At 37.9% G+C, this 19496-nt stretch overlaps 1 protein-coding gene across 1 annotated transcript in view; it reads left to right on the top strand.

Annotated features, from left to right (window-relative positions):
* The first annotated feature begins 567 nt into the window (after positions 1–567).
* LOC135481375 (ankyrin repeat and protein kinase domain-containing protein 1-like) overlaps positions 568–19496 on the top strand; it is a 46169-nt gene continuing 27240 nt past the window's right edge. Inside the window, exons 1-3 of the mRNA XM_064761206.1 lie at positions 568–645; positions 3154–3252; positions 13373–13471. Coding sequence (XP_064617276.1) covers positions 568–645; positions 3154–3252; positions 13373–13471 — 276 coding nt within the window. The remainder of the gene's footprint in view (positions 646–3153; positions 3253–13372; positions 13472–19496) is intronic.

The following is a 19496-nucleotide window of genomic DNA, read 5'->3' as shown; positions in this document are numbered from 1 at the left end:
TCTACTTTCTTTTCGCCTAGCAATTCATCCAACTCCTCGTTACTGAGGAGGTTCTTGATATCTTGCTTCAACTCCTCGTTACTGACGTCTTGCTTCAACTCCTCGTTACTTCGGGAGTTCTTGCTGTCTTGCAGCCGCTTCAACTCAGCCACAGCCGTTTTATACCTGTCGAGGATCCCTTGCAGTTCTTCCAAGGCAATGCGGGACCGTGGGTACTTGGGCCGCACACCTATGAGCATCACAAACTCCTCCCGTAGTGCTCGTGCTTTTTGATGATGTTTCATTGTACTCGCTGTAATACTAACATCATCATTATACCTATTGACAGTGATTCTCTAATAGGGAATTTCGATAGCCGCCAGCCATTTGAACTCGTCCAAGAAAGCCTTGCGCCTCTGCTGCCTTTCACACGTCTGGACATTATTATATCCGCAGGCCCCGCAAAGCCGAAATCGGTTTTTAACACCCCGGCTACAGCTAATACATGGCTGGGTGCCAGGACTCTTCTGCAGACGGGCTAGGTGAACCCCGCAGTACTCCCACAGACAACTCTTACCACAGAGCTCCATGGAAGCTCCACTGGCAATTATTGCTACCCTTTGGCATGTTGCTGTTGTATTTATCGAAGTATACCTGGTGCAATTGGTATGTCTAATAGAAAACAAGAAGGGGCTGGGGGCCTCTGTTTTGTTCTGGGGAGGGCCCAAGGGGAGGGTGTGCCAGAACTCCTATTCTGTATACTACTAGTGGAATAGCGTGACTATCTGAAAGGAGACGCTGTTTCGAGTCCTTTATTCACTTATACTTTCTTACGTCAAAAGACGGTAACATAAAAGTATTACAGAATCATCAGTTAATCTTAGTCTTCATCCACGATATTTTTTCCTTAACAGCAGTTCACTGGTTTCTTTCTCTGGTTCACCAAGTAGAACACTTTTACCAAAGAAGATAACACCCTAGGCAAGATTCGGAAGAGAATCCCCCAAAATGTATTTTCCAGAAAGTAAATTCAACCATCGTATTATTCTGACAGTGTTTATCATCGGGGTACTAACCTGATTCTGACACATGCATTGCTCTAGCCTGCAAGGGAAGGAAGACGGCACAGTCATTTTCTCGCTTTTTCAAACAAACCGTCATCTGCCAGCATGGTGACTCATTCAAGTAACAGAATTATCACTGAAAGCGTAAAAAGTACATGTTACCTCGTGTTCGAGGGCTATAGGGCGTCTTGAACAAGTCTTTTCCACTTTCCATCTGTCCGGTTTCCTCCCATCATCGTATAAGTGAAAATATCCTTGAGTACGGCGTAACACCAATCAAATAAATAAATAAATAAATTTTCACTTTCGATCTGTGAGTTTGTCAAAACTATGGCCACACACACACATGTGCAAAAAACTAAGGGCTTTCGAACTAACGTTACGCCTCATACAAACAATGTTAGTTCGTCATAACAATTAATTCATGTACAATTGTTCATGTAACCTTTAACAATCAAATCTTCCCAACACTTACATTGTACTAGCCGCACGTGTGTGGCTCAGCTGATCTGACGATATACTAAAGTACCAAGCATACAGAGCTGTTCGGTACGTTAGTACATTGCTTAATCAGCCGTCAGCTTCACTCGTGGAGCTAATATTGTACGTGTTTCTTAGCAACTATTTGTCTTGACTTTTGATTTCCTTTTTATCTAACGTAGCATACGTGACTTTGTGTATTGTTGTGGCATGTTGAGTAGTTGTCACAAGTGAACTGCTTACAGGCTTCCTGCAGTCACAGTAATCAGCACCTGCTGTGTCGGTAGCACAACAAATCCAAAGTTTTAAAGCAACATTGCTCACTTCATGTCTAATAGCAGTTGACAGCACATTTCATTTGAATTTTAGTCTACCTATTATATATTTGTAATATGGTTACAAGAACGTATTGATTTTGACATTGGCGCACTGAAATTTCGAAGTAAATTTGGTTTCTAAAGTAACTTTTCTATTTCGAACGATATACATACATACACTTCATAATGGCTTTTGTATTATATATCAGATATTTGAAAAAATATTTTTTGCCAAATTATTATTATTATTATTCATACACTTATTCCAACTTCATTAATATAGATAATGGCTTTTGTATTATATATCGGTAGTTTAAAAAATAATTTTTGCCAAATTATTATTATACCCCTTAACATATTTTAAAACTAAAACTGGAAAAAAAAATCATATCATCGGTGTAAGAAATTCATAACATAAATATACTTATCTGATTTATTCTATTTCAAGCCAATGTTTTTCTCTTTTTTTCTTCCTCTGTGTAATCTTTCTCTTTGGCACAATAAGCGAGAAAGGATGTGATTATTGTCGCACTGAAAAGAGAAAACATCGAGAAGTTTAAAATCGTATATTATGAATATAAATCCCAATATGTGGCTTTATATGTATCCCATAAAACAATGGAGGAGCCCGTTTTCGGGTTTCACATCAATTTTTACATTACCCCTCGATCAGCTTAACTTATTAAGATATGTCTGCCTTAATTACGGATTGCGTACTTCTCGATTTCTTCCCACCATAACGGTGACCGCCGTCGTGTAAGTGAAATATTCTTAAATAACGCGTAAAATACCAATCAAATAATAAATAAATAATTGTTTGCGGGTGAAATAATAATACCTTTGCACATATACATGGACTCTGCCAGACACGTCGTAGGCTGAAGGCCATACGTGTCGCATATATCCCATTGTAAGGCCGCACTCGTCAAATACGGACCTGAACAGGTCAGTCAATTTTGTACATAGTTGTGATTTTTCCTCTTATAGCGTGCCCTATGCCTGATATGAAGAACCAAGTTAATGCGATGACATTGATATACACGACATCTACAATATACACTACCGTGTTCACATTCACTGTTTTATACTTGCGATACGATTCTTTTAATGTGCCCAACAGAAGACTGAGTGTTCTCGATAAACGCCGCTATCAGATTTTCGGCGTTTCAGACAGGCACTCTTGCAGCACATTCTTAACCAACCGGATCGTGGGTTTATATCAAACTATATGGCTTTACTTTATGAGTATATTCCACATACCTGCCGCATATCGTTGGCTACTACCGAGTTCTCGCCTTTATGTTATGTAACAGGATGGGGAGACACCTTTACACGTCGCGTCATCACGTGGTATCGTGGACATTGTTCGTATTCTTGTGGAGCGGGATGCTGATGTCAACGTACAGAATAAGGTAAGTCTTTGCATATCCGTAAGAGGATTTAATAAGATTTTCTGGCTAGTGTTCTGCAAGACTTTAGTCAGAAATTAGAGGTATTGAACATGCTATTCGGAATGTAAAATCCGTGGTAGATGACCACACCGAAACGGTGAATTTACATGCACAGGAAATTAAAACTCTGTCTTCCATAACCACCCCCCCCCCCCCCCCGCACGCGAGAAGAACTGTGCACAGATTTCAACCCTCGAGGACAAGGTAACTTTGCTTGAAATTCACCATAAAAAAGTTTCTGTTGTATGGCATGCCATTGATAAGTGTGAAAATGGGAAAAAGTGGGATTAGTGACAAAAACTTCTTTATTGATGACTTAAAATTGAGTAAAGAAATTGATGACCGAATGGCTTTTGTTGCATGTCTCATATTGGGGCACAGTTGGTAGAGCGTCCGCTTCGGGACCGGTAGATCCAGGATCAATCCTTGATCGAGTCACACCTAAGACTTTAAAAGAGGAAGTTGTAACTTCCTCGCTTGGCGTTCAGCATGGAGGGGATTGTGCAACGACTACTTGACCCGTATCAGTATAATGGCTCGGGCGGAGCAGCTTACTTGCCTTCGGTAAGTCGTCTCAGTGAAGCAGCACTAAATAAAAGAGCGGTGGAATCCCGTCCTGCAACAAGGGAGGCACATTACACGTACATGTACCCTAAAGATTCCTTCGTCGTCATATGACTCAAAAATTGTTGAGTACGACGTTAAACCCCAAACACTCACTCACTCATATTGGGCGCTGGCCTTATGAACAATGGAAACCACGACCCCCCCCCCCCCCCCCCAATCCCCCACCCATCCCCCCCAGGCGTAATAATTATTACCACCCTGACCTTAGCCAACAAAGATAACATCCTTGCATCGGCACGTAATTTGAAAGGAACAAGAAAGTCGGTGAGAACCGATCACCCAACCGAACCGGGCTCTAAATATAGGATGTGGAAAGATGGCCTCTAAAGCTTACAAACTCAGAAAGATAACCAACTGTCAAACTCCTATCAGGCTACAAGTGACACAACTAGTGTTAGAGACTCGTCTTTCAGCTTCTGACAGCTGGAAGGTTCATGCCACAAGTAAACCGAATTCTAAGCATAACTGAGAGAAGGGTAGAATGGAACGCAGTAACACACGGTCTGTCTTTCAAGCCGTAAATACATTTTGTAATAAGGCGCTGGGACCGGAACGCCTCTATTGGCGTAAGTACATATGTGTGTATAACGCATTTAATTACAACGTATTGCAGACTGGTTCCATTTCAGTTCGGAAGTATTGGTGTAAGTTCAGACTACAGATTGCGATGTCAGTATGGCATTCCTGCCACAAGTAACATTCATGTTTTTGTTTCTTTGTTTTTTCCTTTTCATCACGGCCTAGAGTGCTTTGTTTGTGTGTTTGTTTTTTTCATAGAATTTACGACTATGCTGGCCATGTGTATTGTGTTAGATTCATACTCAAACTGGCTTTTTCAGTGTGCATTTATGTACTCTTCAAGGAATTTACGACGTACACGACACTTGTGTGTTGAGTTACATTCATGGACGGATCAATGTTTTTCAGTAGGCTGAGTACATTATGTGTTTCTGGAAGTGTTCCTCGTGGCGCCCACCTCAGCTCGATACAGGAGAAGAATCTGTCGACTCTACGAATTCTGTGTGCCTTTATGTGCTTATTTCTAGTACTTTTCCTTTTTGTGGGTGACTTCATAAACATTGAAATTCGCCATATTAAGTTCAAAAAGGATTTCATTTCAAGAGCTATCTAATTTGTGGCCTTGTGCGGTCTACGCTTCTTGAAGTACAAGAGACAGAGCACAGTTTTTCCTAGTAAAAGTCCTATTTTTTTAAATTTCTCTAAGGGTAATGTGAATGAAGTAATGACGTGATTTTAGGCAATACCAACATTGCTATAATACTTTACATTCTGTTACTACAGTGATCAACTATAATAACGGTTCTATTCATTACACTCTGGTAGATTTAATCATGCGGATTAAAGATTAGTTTTTAATTTGTCCAAATTTAATTGCAAGATTAGTTTTCAATATACCACATAAGACAATTATTGTACAATTACAGTTTTTCTACCTCTAAAATTAATTAAATGAGCATTTACAAAATTAATAAGGTCAGTATATTTCAAAATGATTCCTCTTATTCCATCCATCTATGTAATTCTTGTTATTTGTATCTTTACTTATTTATGTTTTTCCTAATAAAATGTAAAAGGCTGCAGCCGGGAGCTTCTTTTTTTAAGTTACAAGCAAAATGTATTGATGATACCATTGCCAGATGTTTTACTATTTTACTTCAAGTAACCCATTGTATTTTACTCAGTTGTTTTATGCTATTTTTGTATCCACCAGCTATTCAACCATTTTCATCGAATTTGATATAAGAGAATGTCACCTACCAACAGCTAATATACTAAGATATGAATATCCGTGTTAGAGGAGATTCGCAAATTATAATGTAAGCCATTATGGCGAGTGATGCAGTAAGTTTTGCCCCAGTAAACTGTCAGGGGCGAAATAATAGATCCAAACGGTTGAATGTTTTTCAATATCTAAAGGGAAAAGATATTTCAATATACTGTCTACAAGATGTGCATTTCGCCAATGAGATAGAAAGGCAGATTGTCTCGGAGTGGGGATATAAGGTGTGTTATACTGCCTACAAAAGTAACTCCAGAGGAGTAGCAGTGCTATTTAGAAATAATTTTGAATTTGAAATTTTAAGAATAAAGAAAGACAGGAAATTTGGGAATTTATGTTACTCGAAATTAAAAATAACGAGAAGATCTTTACACTTGGATCTCTCTATGCTCCAAATTCGGACACTCCTTCCTTTTTTGACAATTTAAAAAACTTTTAAATGAATGGGGATCGGAAAATATCATCATCTGCGCAGATTGTAACTTGGTTCAAGATCCGGAAACGGGTTGCTTTAACTATAAGAATGTAAATAAACCAAAATCTCGTTCATCGGTTTTAGACATAAAAAAAGAATTTAGCTCGGTAGATCCTTGGAGAGATGGCAGTGTAAAGTTGAGGAGATACCCCTGGAGACAGCCCACTCCCATTAAACAGGCGCGTTTAGATTTCTTTTTTATCTGACGAAATATGCTACATTCTGTTCGAAAGTCTGATATAAATATAAGTTACAAGTCTGATCATTCAGTGGTTGCTCTAAAGCTGAAATTCTCAAATCTTGAACGGGGAAGGAGATACTGGAAATTCAAGAGTTCATTACTGAAGAACATAGATTTTGTAACAGAAATAAAGATACAATCAAGAACACAGTAAATCAATATGATACAACATTCAACGCACAAGTTTTATTTGAGAAGATATTATTAAACATAAGGGACAAAACAGTTGCATACTCAACTTTTGTTTTAAAAAAACAACGCATGTCAGATGAGTTCTATCTTACTAAAACTAAAATAATCTGTAACATGTGTTTGATCAGTGCTCTGAGGAACAGGAAAAAAAGGGTACTTTTACAAAAAAATTAATTTGTCCTAAAGAAGGTTTAACATAATAAAATAAAAAACAGATGGAAGGAATAATGAAAAGAGCTAAAATAGATTTGACTTTATATGGTGAAAAACCAAATAAATATTTTCTAAAATTGAAACAAAAGAATTTCTTAAATAAATCAATAACAAAAATCCAAGACAAGGATGGAACAATTTTGACAAACCTAAAAACATTAAAGAATATTAGGCAATACTGTAGGAAGTTATACACAGAGGCCAATGCAGTTTCTCTAGATTTGGAAAGCATACTAGACGTAGAAAGTGTAAGGAAACTGTCAGACAACCAGAAGCTCAGTATGGATGCGGAACGTACCAGGGAGGAATTATTCGCATCATTAAAAAAGTACATTTTTACTTTCTAAATTCATTAAATTATGCATATACACATGGTACACTATCCTAAACACAGCAACAGTGTATAATCAACTGTATTTTAAAAGAAGGGAAAAATAGATACATCTTATCAAACTGGCGATCTATAAGTTTCTTAAACGTGCCTTACAAAATTTCTTCTGCGGCGGTGGAGAATTGGTTAAAACCGCCATTGTCAACTCTAATTAATGAAAATCAGAAAGGCTGGACGCTACATTAATGAAAGCACCCGATTAGTATGCGCCATCACCACTTTGCAGAGGCTATTAATCTCCCTGGAATGTTAGTAACAATAGATTTTGAAAAAGATTTGACAGATCAGATTGGAATTATATACTGAAAGTGTTTAGCTTTTGAAATATTGGGGAGCCCTTTATTCGTTGGGTTAAAGTCCTATATTCACAGAGTAGATCATGCGTGCTGGTCAATGGATTCTCGACTGGTTTCTTTGATGTAGGACGTGTCTGACGCCAGAGGGATCCCATTTCTCCATATGTTTTCATCATGTGTGCGGAAATTCTAAGTTACATGCTTCTAGAAAACGATAATGTTAAAGGTATAATATCAAATTTAATTCAATATCTATTAACCCAATACCCTAATGATACAACTATTTTCCTTGACGGGTCAGAAAGAAGTCTTAATTGTTGTCTAACAGAACTAGATCACTTAGCAAACTTTTCTGAATTAAAAGTAAATACTTCAAAAACCAGAGTAATCTGGGTTGAAAGGCAGTACTAAAGTACAGAAAAAACAATGTAAAATTAGATTGTCCCCAAAACATTCAAGTTATTGGGAATAGAGCTTAGCACTAGTTTGGAAAGGGATGGTGAAAAGAAATTACAAGGATAAGTTTAAAAATAGACCAGATGATGCAATGTTGGGCTAAAAGAGACCTCACTCCTCTGGGGAGAATTCCTGTCTTGAAATCAATGATGCTGTCACAGCGGAATCATTTGTTCAGCTGTCCACTAAACCAACTGGCAATTAGAGGAATACCAAAACAAATATTTTGCTTTTACTTGGAATAATGAGCCTGATAAATTCCACGTAGTACAATAATGTAAGATTCGAAAAATGGTGGCTAAAATGTGCCTACTATTGAAAACTATTATATATTTGCACAAAAGCTTTCCTTGGTAAAGAGACTGATATGAGGAACTAACAAGTCCCATCTGTTTTACGATGACAAAATAGTACACCAAAATCCTTTAGAAATAGCTGCCTCTGTTCTGGAACAGATTGTTATACCTAGAATTACAAATAACTTTTGGAAAGAGGTTTTTTATTCGTTGAGTCAAGTTTAAAAATAACATGGAATTGAAAAAATATTTCAGATCTGCCTGGAGAATGTGTTTTTTACAATGATTTGTTTGTTATTTGTAATAAACCGTTTGTGTGTGGTAAATGGCTAAACAAGGGGTAAAGTATGTCAATGACCTGTTGAACAGTAACGGGAAATTTCTAAATGCTACAGAATTTAAAGAAAAATATGAATGCAGTACAAACTATTTAGAATATCAAAGTGTCATTTCAGCAATCAAATCTGCTAGTAATACTGTGGATTGGAACAGTATCTCCACCCCTTTGCTGTTGCCTCTTATACCAACTAAAATAGCTCTGTTTGCTAACATTTCGAATGGCTGTAAAGTTTATTACCGATACCTTACTAATTATGGTTTTGTTAACAATAGAGCAAACCGCAAGTGGAAGGAGGAACTGACTGTTAGTTTATCAAATGAAGCTTGGGGGAACTTCAACAATATGGTTTTTAAATGTACTGGTGACACATACTTACGATGGTTTCAATGCAAAGCTGTTAACAGAGCTCTGACCACGAACATACTGGGAAAGGAGTTAGATCCTGCTGTATCAGACCTCTGTAGTTTTTGCCACTTGGAACGGGAGACAATTTTCCGTCTATTGGGACTGTAAATATGTTGGAAAGAAATCCAAGTTTGGTTGAACGAAGTTGCTGGTGCACAGACAATACCAGATTGCTCGAATATGTTACATGGTTTTAAAGAGATAAATTACCGGCCTTTAAATGTACCTACTATGTGTGTGAAAACGCAATGTACAAACTAAAAGTTAGAGGTCAGCTGCCGACAGTGGAATTTGTAAAGAAAGAAATGCAAAGTCTGTGTGAAAATGAAAGGCACATTAGTTTTTTAAGACAGATTTATAAATTTTTTGTCATCCTATCTTCTGCTATTCAATAGTTATGTTTAGTTAGTGAACACTTCACACATCATTTTGTTTTTGTGTGTGATAGTCTATTTCGAACGTTACTCAAGACTTTGCGAGTATATTGTATCTAAGAATCTCTTATTTAAATATGTACTTCTGTCTGTACAAATGAATCTGGTTGAAAATCTGTAACCCCCCCCCCCCAAAAAAAAAACACAAAACATAACATAAATATATTTTTCTCATTAATTCTGTTTCAAGCCAATGTTTTTCTTCTTTTTCTTCCTCTGTGTAATTTTTCGTTATTTCCACCATAAGCGGGAAAGGATGTGATTACTATGAATCGAGGAAAACATCGAGCAGTTTAAAATCGTATATTATTAACAAAAATCCCAATATATGGCTTTATATGTATCCCATAAAACAATGGAGGAGTCCATTTTCGGGTTTCACATCAATTCTTCCATTACCCCTCGCCCGCCAACCGATGACTTAGTGATCTGGATAAGCGTCACCATCAGACTTTTGGAGCCAACAGGATCATGTGGCTTTACATGTATCCCATAAAACAATGTCCGTTTTCGGGTTTCACATCAGTTTTTAAATTACCCCTCGTCTTCAATCAAGGCAAAGCCAGCAGTCTAGTTGCATGGGGCCCTTTGTAAGTTGCCGATAATCAAAATAGATATATAACTTGGGTTTTGAATATCATTTAGGCTTATATTAAAATGTAGAGAAAGTGAATGTCCTGCACTACTTTATTAACACTACCATATGATGTAACCATACTTTTGGAGCAATAACTTATTAAGATATGTCTGCCTTAATTACGGATTGTGTACTTCTCGATGTAGCTCGTCCACGTCTTTACCTATTTCTGTGAATTTTGTTGTATCATCAAATGGTGTAAATATGTATTAACATGACAAACCATGTAAAATTGGCCTGTGGTATTTCGTCATCGCTATGGTATTAATCGTTTTTGCAAGTTGACAACACTAGCGAACACAACTTGAATGGCTTGTTTCTTTCTGCGTTTTAATCGCATTTATTTATGGGTGCTCACATGTATATGTGATGCTGCTGACCTTATCTCAGCTGTTTTTACATACACAATATTTTTTCTGACCTTTGCGTGTAGAAGTTAGATATGTTTGCTATTTAACTGTTTGCGAAGTCCATCTCATGCTGGCTTCTTCACTGGTCGTACCTGACAGTGTCTACCTGGAACCCATCATAATGCCGGCCGCTGTCGTGTAAGTGAAATACTCTCAAGTACGACGTAAAATACCAATCAAATAAATAAATAAATAATTGTTTGCGGGTGAAATAATAGCGCCTTTGAACATGTACATTGACCCTGCTGGACACTTCGTAGACAGAAGGCCTGTGTGTGGTATTTATCCCATTGTAAGGCCGCACTCGTCAAATTTGGGCCTGAACACTTCGGTCAGCTCTGTGCATAGTTGTGATTTTTCCTCTGATAGCGTGCTCTATACCCGGTATGAAGAACCTAAATGCAATAACATTGATATACACGACATCTGTAATGTAAACTGCCGGGTTGAAATTCACTGTTTTATACTTGGGATACGATTCTCTTAACGTGTTCAACCGATGACTGAGTGCTCTCGATAAGCGCTGCTATCAGACTTTTTAGCGTTTAAGACAGGAGCTTTTGTAACACATTGTTAACCAAGAGGATCGCGTGTTTATTTTAAGCTGTATTGCTTTACGTTATCAGCTTTAACCACATACCTGCCGTATATCATTGGCTACCACTGAGTTCTCGCCTTTATATTATGTAACAGGATGGGAAAACACCTTTACACGTCGCGTCATCACGTGGTAACGTGGACATTGTTCGTATTCTTGCGGAGCGTGATGCTGATCTCAACGTAGAGAATAAGCTAAGTCTGTGCATATCCGTAAGAGGGTTTAATAAGATTTTCTGGCTGGTGTTCTGTAAGACTTTCTGAATCCCTAATGTTTAAATATGACCATATATCTGCTTATGAATGGTGTCAAAATATCACCGAAGACGCTTTGTCTTGATGTTTCTGTGGAACGGGCTCTCACCTACTGCTGGCTCCCTCAACGGCCGTAAGTTGGAAGGTCTGCCAGCAACCTGCGGATGGTCGTGGGTTTCCCCCGGGCTCTGCCCGGTTTCCACCCACCATAATGCTGGCCGCCGTCGTATCAGTGAAATATTCTTGAGTACGGCGTAAAACACCAATCAAAAAAAAAAAAAAATCACACCTACTGTCATATATAAATAGCATGCAGGTTTTGAAATTGTGGACCGTGGTCTGTGTTTGTGATGGAATATACCATATTGTATGTTGTTTTTTTTCATAGTTTTTTTACCGATTGCGGATTGTGTTTACACTGATACAAACGTACAGGATCAGCTTCGTGGTTTGCGTGGTCCGAAATGTTTTAACACTATTTATCTTTATATTCTTTACTCAAACACAGTGCATACTGTGTCGTTATACACTGTGGTGTTAACTGTAAGAGAAAAACAGATATTGTTTATTAACCTTCACTCACTGTCTTTCTGTACTAATGTGTGATAGTTTGTTTGCTATTTTCGGTCGATGTGTTGAGTTCTGTGACTGTTTACCTCAGCAGTTTGAACCGTGTCTGTTTTGTACACAGTAAAACATTTCATCTAGGCATCAAGATACGTATTTGTCAACCAGTCCTCAACAAAAATATACTGAAACAAAAATGAAACTGCACGTGTTACTTTATGTTCAAAACATACACATATACAACTGGAATCCGGATGTCCGAAATACCCCCTCCATATTCAACATTTCTAAAAATATAGAGGAAAGAAAACTGAGAAAATGTTGAGAGAAATGACAGGGTGTCATTTTGCTTAGTTTGTCTTCATACAGAAGATTGCCCAGTGCTCATTATGCTCCCATATCGCATTAACAACAGTAAGGCAACGTTGTCTCATTGACTGCCTAACACCGGTCAAGACAACATTATGGAGCCCGAGCCCTTACTGTACCAATATGGCGCCCAACTCTTGAACATCTTGGGGTTAACGCCTCAAGGCACGAAGACTTTTCCAAGAGCATCTCATATGTGTTCAGTGGGACTGAGGTGATGTTATCTCGATTGACACCATGACGTCAATACCCGTATTTTGCTGAGAATCTCTTGTCAAAACATCTGTTGATAATGTCGCCGTGGCATGTTGGGCTTCTGCTCAAGGTAGCCATTCATTAGGCTTTACCTATGTCAATTTTACCTCTGCTGCCTCTCTTTGCACGCACCCACGACCATCTGCAGGCTGCTGACAGACAATCTCACATACGGCAGGATAAAAATGAATTAAATCAGTAGTCGAGTCGTGTATCATTTCAATTTGTAAGTTGTCAATATTCAAAACATTTATAATATTGAAACACTGTTCATATATCCAACGTGGCGATCTAATTTAACACAATGAATATACAGCCCCTAGCACAAGGTTAAGCGGAATTAGACACAATCATGAAGCAGAGTGAGGGATTCTGGACGCTCTATCCATATTTACTTGCAAGAGAAATATACTCATTGTAAAACTTAAGAGACTTGAAATGGAGACGTTTGATGGAATAACCTTTACACGCTAGTTTTTGTAATAGCTTTTGGCGTTTATTGAAATGGTCACACAACACACAGGATCTAACAAATGATACAAGGCGAGATATGTACACGCCATATGCAGGACCCTTCGGTGCATTGCTGCCTAAGTAATGATAATTTACAGTGCCAGAATTGAATCTATTCCTCTCGCCGAACAGGTTTGTAATAGGGGGAACTGTTTTTGCCTTCGAACAAATATAGGCCCAGATAAGATGTGCCACATGGAGATGGCAAGTTACTGGAACTTCTGACTGCTTCTGCTGCGCGCGTAATAAGCCTTCTATAAAGCTGAAGAAACATTCTATAAACCCATACTTTGTATTATGTGTAATTTTAGGATGAGGAGACTCCTCTACATGCGGCTGTGTCTCGTGATAACGTAGACGTTGTCCGTATTCTGGTGGAGCAGGGCGCTGACGTCAACGTACAGGATCAGGTAATACACTTCTTGTCTTGTTTCACTGAAAGGTAGTTATCGGCGGAAGCACAATGGCAACTACATCGAAATATCTCATCCTTAGCATTAGTATGTTAAAGACTCTAAAACACTTTCCTTTCGCTTGGGTATAAACACTGTATTTGTATTCTATAACTCAACAAAGAAACTGTGCTTTGATATAAACGTATATCATTTTAACATGTGCCTCAATCTATGGTAGTTTTCGTCCGAAATATTTTTTTAATCAAAAGACCACTGAAGACTGGAGATATCCCATCTCTGACAACGTGAAATGTTCAATACCTGAACAAAAGTTAAACTGAAAGTTCGCGAAAGTATGTATACCTTGCCAGCCGGAGTCCAGAGAACAGACCATCCTGACGTCCTGAAATATCTCTGCAGTTGGGAAAGTGCTGCAAGCATATGAGTAAAGATGCATGCACTTCCTGTTTCGTTAATCTTGCAGCGAGCATTCTAAAGGCTTGATTACTTTAATAATTTAACTAGTTCTAACGAAACAGGCCTGGTGGGTCAGAGTAACAAGATCATACTACAAATGATCACCGCGAGGCAGAAGGGTGACGTGGTTCACACCCTTCGTGCAAGACCTAAGTCTTCACGACGCTCCATATTCTGATGTCGGTTGCACTTTTATAATTATATTCGTTCAACATGTTTATTTTCGGGAAATTTTATTGCACAATTTCTTTCTTTAACCAGTTTTAAAGGGGTTTAGTATAGTACACCAAACAAATAATTGATGCATTTATATGTGTGTGTCATTTAGATAGCTAGCAAGGGAATGTTAATGTTTCGTTTTCTAACTTGTGTGCACTGTGCTCAAGTATTGGTAATTGGTACATGCCCACGTGAATGATTCACTGCTGCATTTCCATAATCATTTATTATTTGCTTAACACCCCACTCACGAATGTGTAATTTGTTTGATGTCAGTTAGTTCTATAGATGAAAAATATTATCTACCCAGAACACGCTTTGGCAAACTATATGACGCATATACTTGGCCGCCATGTTAGTGGACGTTTAACGTTTCTTCACCATGGGAAGTATGTGGAAGCCATGCGCCACGTGCTGGGGATGATGGGTGTGTTTTCCCAGAGCTGGATATTCTAAATATTCTTCGCTCAGAACCGGGGTTGGTGATTGTGCATGAGTGTGGCGAGTATGGAAAACGCACGTAACCCTGACATGTTATTTACCGATGTTTACGTGTTTCTTACTATAAACTTTGTCATTTTCGCCAATTTTATCTATGTTCACACAGAGAGGAAAAACACCTTTGTGCCAGGCGTTGTCTCGTGGTGAGAAGGATCGGTTTAGTCTTCTCCATCAGGAAGGTGGATCTTTAAGAGGGGTAAACATTGGATTTCCGTATCGATAACAATTTAAATCATCTCTTACTTTAACATGTTTATGTGTATCAGACTTGGTGTAATTCCATATGTTCATCTATGTTGTATATACATAAACGGATAATTTTAAAATAGAATTTGATACAGGCGTTAAGGGCATTAACCGTGGCAAATAGATGCATGAAAAATCACTTTTATGACATTTATGAAATTAACATCAAGCTCCTATTAACAGCTCTAATCAGTTTTAATTTATATACACTTGTTTCCAATCTACATGCAAACTATGCACGGTCCACGAGTTTGTAATTTGTGTTAGACCTCATGTATATTCCCTATTGTTGACGTTCATTGAACTATCTGTGACGGATTACTTAATAAACGTTTAAGTATTCCAGTCTCTTGAGCTATGTACACAACGTAGAAGGTATGCCAAACAAGGCAAAGCAAAACAAAGATAAGATATGACTAGGTTCATGCAGTTTGCTGTCAGTTCAAAAAAACATGCAATGATAAAACTGCAGATATGCCGTTTTTCTGTAAAACAGGTGATTAAAAGAGACGTCTTAACAATCTCTGCAATACATGTCACAAAGTAGCGCCATTCTAAGGGTACCGTTTGCAATTGATTTTTCATCGTACACACTGTCTCTGATCTTGTATAGCTGCAGCGTAAACTAGTGAACTGCCAAATTTTATCAAACGCCATGGCTTACGATAACATTTCCAGAGGAAACGCAGCAATCAATTCCCTCACTTTACAGGTTACGTGTCATCACATTGTCGTCATTGTATTATGTAATATTATTATCATTTTGTGTGCACATCAGTGCAAGTTACTACATTATACATATAGATTGCTGCATTTTAAAGCCATACTGGAACAGATTTAACTTATATAATGACGGTCAGTTTATGAGTGGAAGAATGCGGAATATTCATCATAATCGGCAGTTTGATACTTGACATATTGTCACACGTAATCAGTGAAATATAGTTTCCTGTACATTTCATTAAGGTTTCATTGTAACTGTACATGTTTACAAAGTAGTAACTTAGAAGCACACAAGAAAAGGGCTTAGCAGAAGTAGGCAAACATGCCGTTTCTATTTTATTATTGGTTGCTGATTTAGAATTACTCAATACGCTGTGATGTTATCTCTTTTAATAATCAATCACATGAACACAGTGCCGATGGAGAGGCCTTAGGGATGCTTAAGCACATCTTATGACTTATGTACCCGTGCAGTATTACATACTGATACAGCATTTTTATGAGTTTATTGTTGTTTAACTTTAACAGTATTGGCAGCTGCAAAATAGACAAACAGCATCTACATCATTAAACCTGTCAGGTCGTCATCTAGGCCTTCTTCGTCTTCTGGTAGAGACGAGCGCTGATGTAAACGTACAGGATCAGGTACGTGGTTCAAGACTACGGAAGTTTTCTACACAAAAGTTTGTTTTGCACGTCGAGCCGGAAATTTAACCACCTTTATGGACATTCCTAAAAACCGTGCCTTACGGATTAATGGTGTATATTAAAGCGATGTTAATTTAAAATACAGTATACTTTTCACGCTTCTTTCTCCGGTAGAAGTATCTACAGATCTCTGCCCGATTTTCCTACAATACTCTAAATGTTTAGACGTACTTTTTGGGAGCGACCAAAACCGAGTGACAAGGTTTGCACTAGTATATATAGCTTCGTCGTCCCAAACTTGCCACAAGAGAGACTTCGTTACTTGTCGTGGACAAGTGGACACCCACATTCACTTTTATCGGAAGAAGGGGGGGAGGGGGGGGGGGGGGGGCCGCCCCCACCTTTCGCAGGAAACAATTTTACCACCTGTTTTTTTAATGCGAACCTATGACAAAAATTTGTTTTGGATATTTTATCGAATACCTGTTCACTAAAGAAACTGTTTTAAGTAATTTAAAATCTACATCATTAAACAGGACTTGGTCACAAAGTAACTGTGCAGAGAAATTGTTCAAAATTACAAAGGCTCAGTTAAGAGTTGCTACCTAAAGCCTACCTGTTGATGAGACATTTCCATGTATATATATCTACCGTTTCTATCTTCCATTTCTATATATATATCTACCGATTCATCTATGTTTACACAGGGAGGACAAACAGCGCTACTCCAGGCAGTGTCACGTGATGACATGGATCTCCTCCGTCTTCTGATAGAGAAGAAGGCTGATATAAACGTACAAGATCAGGTACGTGCTTCTGGGTTGCGAAAGTTTACTGCATTTTGTTTCATTTATAAGGTACTTAATTCAACATAATCAAGGTCAAAAGACGAGTCGTTTTAGGCCGGATAGGAATAGAGGCTTACCGAAAACGTCGATCTTAATTATTTACCCATCACCAGAAAGAGTAACATTTTAGTTTTTCATCTGTACACCATCGCTCACGGCATGCGTTACTGGGTTTTCTTTTTCACTTTATGCGTTTTTGTTTGTGTTTTTTTTTTCTATACTTTATGCTTTCCTTGGCAGTAATTACTTTTTGGTAAAGAGAGCAATTGACATATATGGTGGCTTGATTAGATCTAAAATGTCGATTAACTATTCACAGAAAGCACAAACAGCCATGTTGACATCATAAGTCTCTCTTAGAATCGTGAGGCAGTTAATCTCTTAAATGTGTTGTTTAAAAATTTCCTGTTGGGTTTTAGTAAACTTCCTTAAAGTGTTAATGCATACCTTTGCTTTGGGTGGGTATGAAGTTTTAAGAACATGGAAGGTCAGAAATTGGTCAGTGACGTCAGTTAACAATATCTTAAATAGAAAATTTGTCAAGACATATGAATCAAAATGCCAGACCCAGGCTGAACTCTTGCTGGTTTTGAGATTTGGGGGGAAGAATGTACATGACGCGATGATGTCAATGAATTGGCTGATGGTGAGCACTTTTAAGAATACCAATATGAAAAAGTATACGCTTTTTCTTTTCCGGTGACACTTCTGTAAAACAGATGATACAGGTTTGTTAAAGTCGATTACGTCTTTGCTAGGTGGGCTGTACAAAATACCAAACAAGATAAACTTTACTACAATTCTTTTATAGCAATAGTTATATTCAATATGAGAAATATGTTCTCTTGCGTTGCCAGAATTTATGTATTTATTTCAGTGATGTTTTCAGTCGTAAAATAGTCATAAATAGGGCAAGAGTGGGTCAAGTTTAATGGCCGTTTCAAAAAACGTAACTAAAACGTTGTTCAGTGCACTTTGACATCAAGATTTCGAATCCGCAGTTAGTTTTTCGCTGTGACGTGCAGGTTTTATGTAAATAGAAACAAAAATTGCAAAAGGTGTTCGAAATTCGTCATTTTTGGTGTGTGCATTATGATTTTCAGACAAAATTGTAACACGTTTCTGGGGGAAATGATCAGTTGAATTTTCATGAAACTTAGATGTATTTTAGATAAGGACCTGAAGTCGTGTATCAAAACATTTGTGGAATTTCGGTCACGTGACTTGGCGGTCTTCTTGAATTTTGTTGCAATAAAAATCTTATCCGACGAAACAGCTGACGCGATTGAACTGAAATTTAAATTGCAGTTGTGCAACGCGTAGGATGTAGTGATTTACCGTGAGAACTTCCTCTGTTGGAAATATTACAGTCTGACCATTGGGTGAAAATGTCACGTGACCAAACATTTTTGTGCTAATAATTTTTACATTTCTAAAGATGGTGTCCTGAAAATGGTCTGTAATGCCTGTGGTATCGATATGATTTCTAACTTCATGTTAAAACACTGTCTTATGTATTGCCCTTATAGTGAAGAAGCTGTTTAATTTCTCCCGGTGAACAGAATCCTATCCGTCTGGGTCTCCTCTTAGTCATATATTTAACATATCAAATAAAACTGTTTACAAACGATTTTACGAGTATTGTAAGGACAATGACTTATTGATCTCAGACAATTGTAGTTTTAAGGAGAAAGACTACGATTTACCAGTTGCCCCAAATAGTACACAATGTGCACCAAGCCTTGGATAGAGGAGAAGGAGCCTGTCTTGTAATTTTAGACGTTAGCAAAGCCGTAGATAAAGCATGGCATGTTGGACATTTTGTATAAATTGAGACAATTGGGAATGGAAGGTTACTTGATAAGGTGCTTAGAAAAATGTTGGTGTAACGCGTTCATTCGTGTTTCTATAAATAGAATCTAGTCAAACACTAAGCATGTTTACTCATTGTTTATTTCTTTTAAAAGTGATAAAATGTCATTAAAAACGCACATAGAGAACATAGAGAGTAAAACCAGAGCATCGACGACACTGTGATAGTTGGCAAATGGTTATCCGTAACGGCGGAATTAAGGCCTCTGGTCAGTTTACCTTAGTCAGGATTTTATTCTAACTGTTCATTTAAATACATAAATAATAGCAATTCACACGCCCCATGGCACCATGATTTAAGCAGAATTAGGTTAAAAAATACCGTGATGTTAATTACAATTCATTAGACGTCGCAGGTCTAGAAATGCCCAAAATGCAGTGTGGTCATCACATTTAACATACAATCACATTAAGACAATGCAAAAGAGCCAAACTATTCCACGTTATTCTTGGATGAGGTAGAAGTGAAGATTGGTTGTTTCCATAAACATCTTGGCATTACACTA

Source organism: Liolophura sinensis, unplaced genomic scaffold (genome assembly GCF_032854445.1).
Source record: "Liolophura sinensis isolate JHLJ2023 unplaced genomic scaffold, CUHK_Ljap_v2 scaffold_30, whole genome shotgun sequence".
Taxonomy (NCBI): domain Eukaryota; kingdom Metazoa; phylum Mollusca; class Polyplacophora; order Chitonida; family Chitonidae; genus Liolophura; species Liolophura sinensis.
The sequence above is the reverse complement of the archived record's forward strand: the minus strand, read 5'-3'. Positions and strand labels throughout refer to the sequence as shown.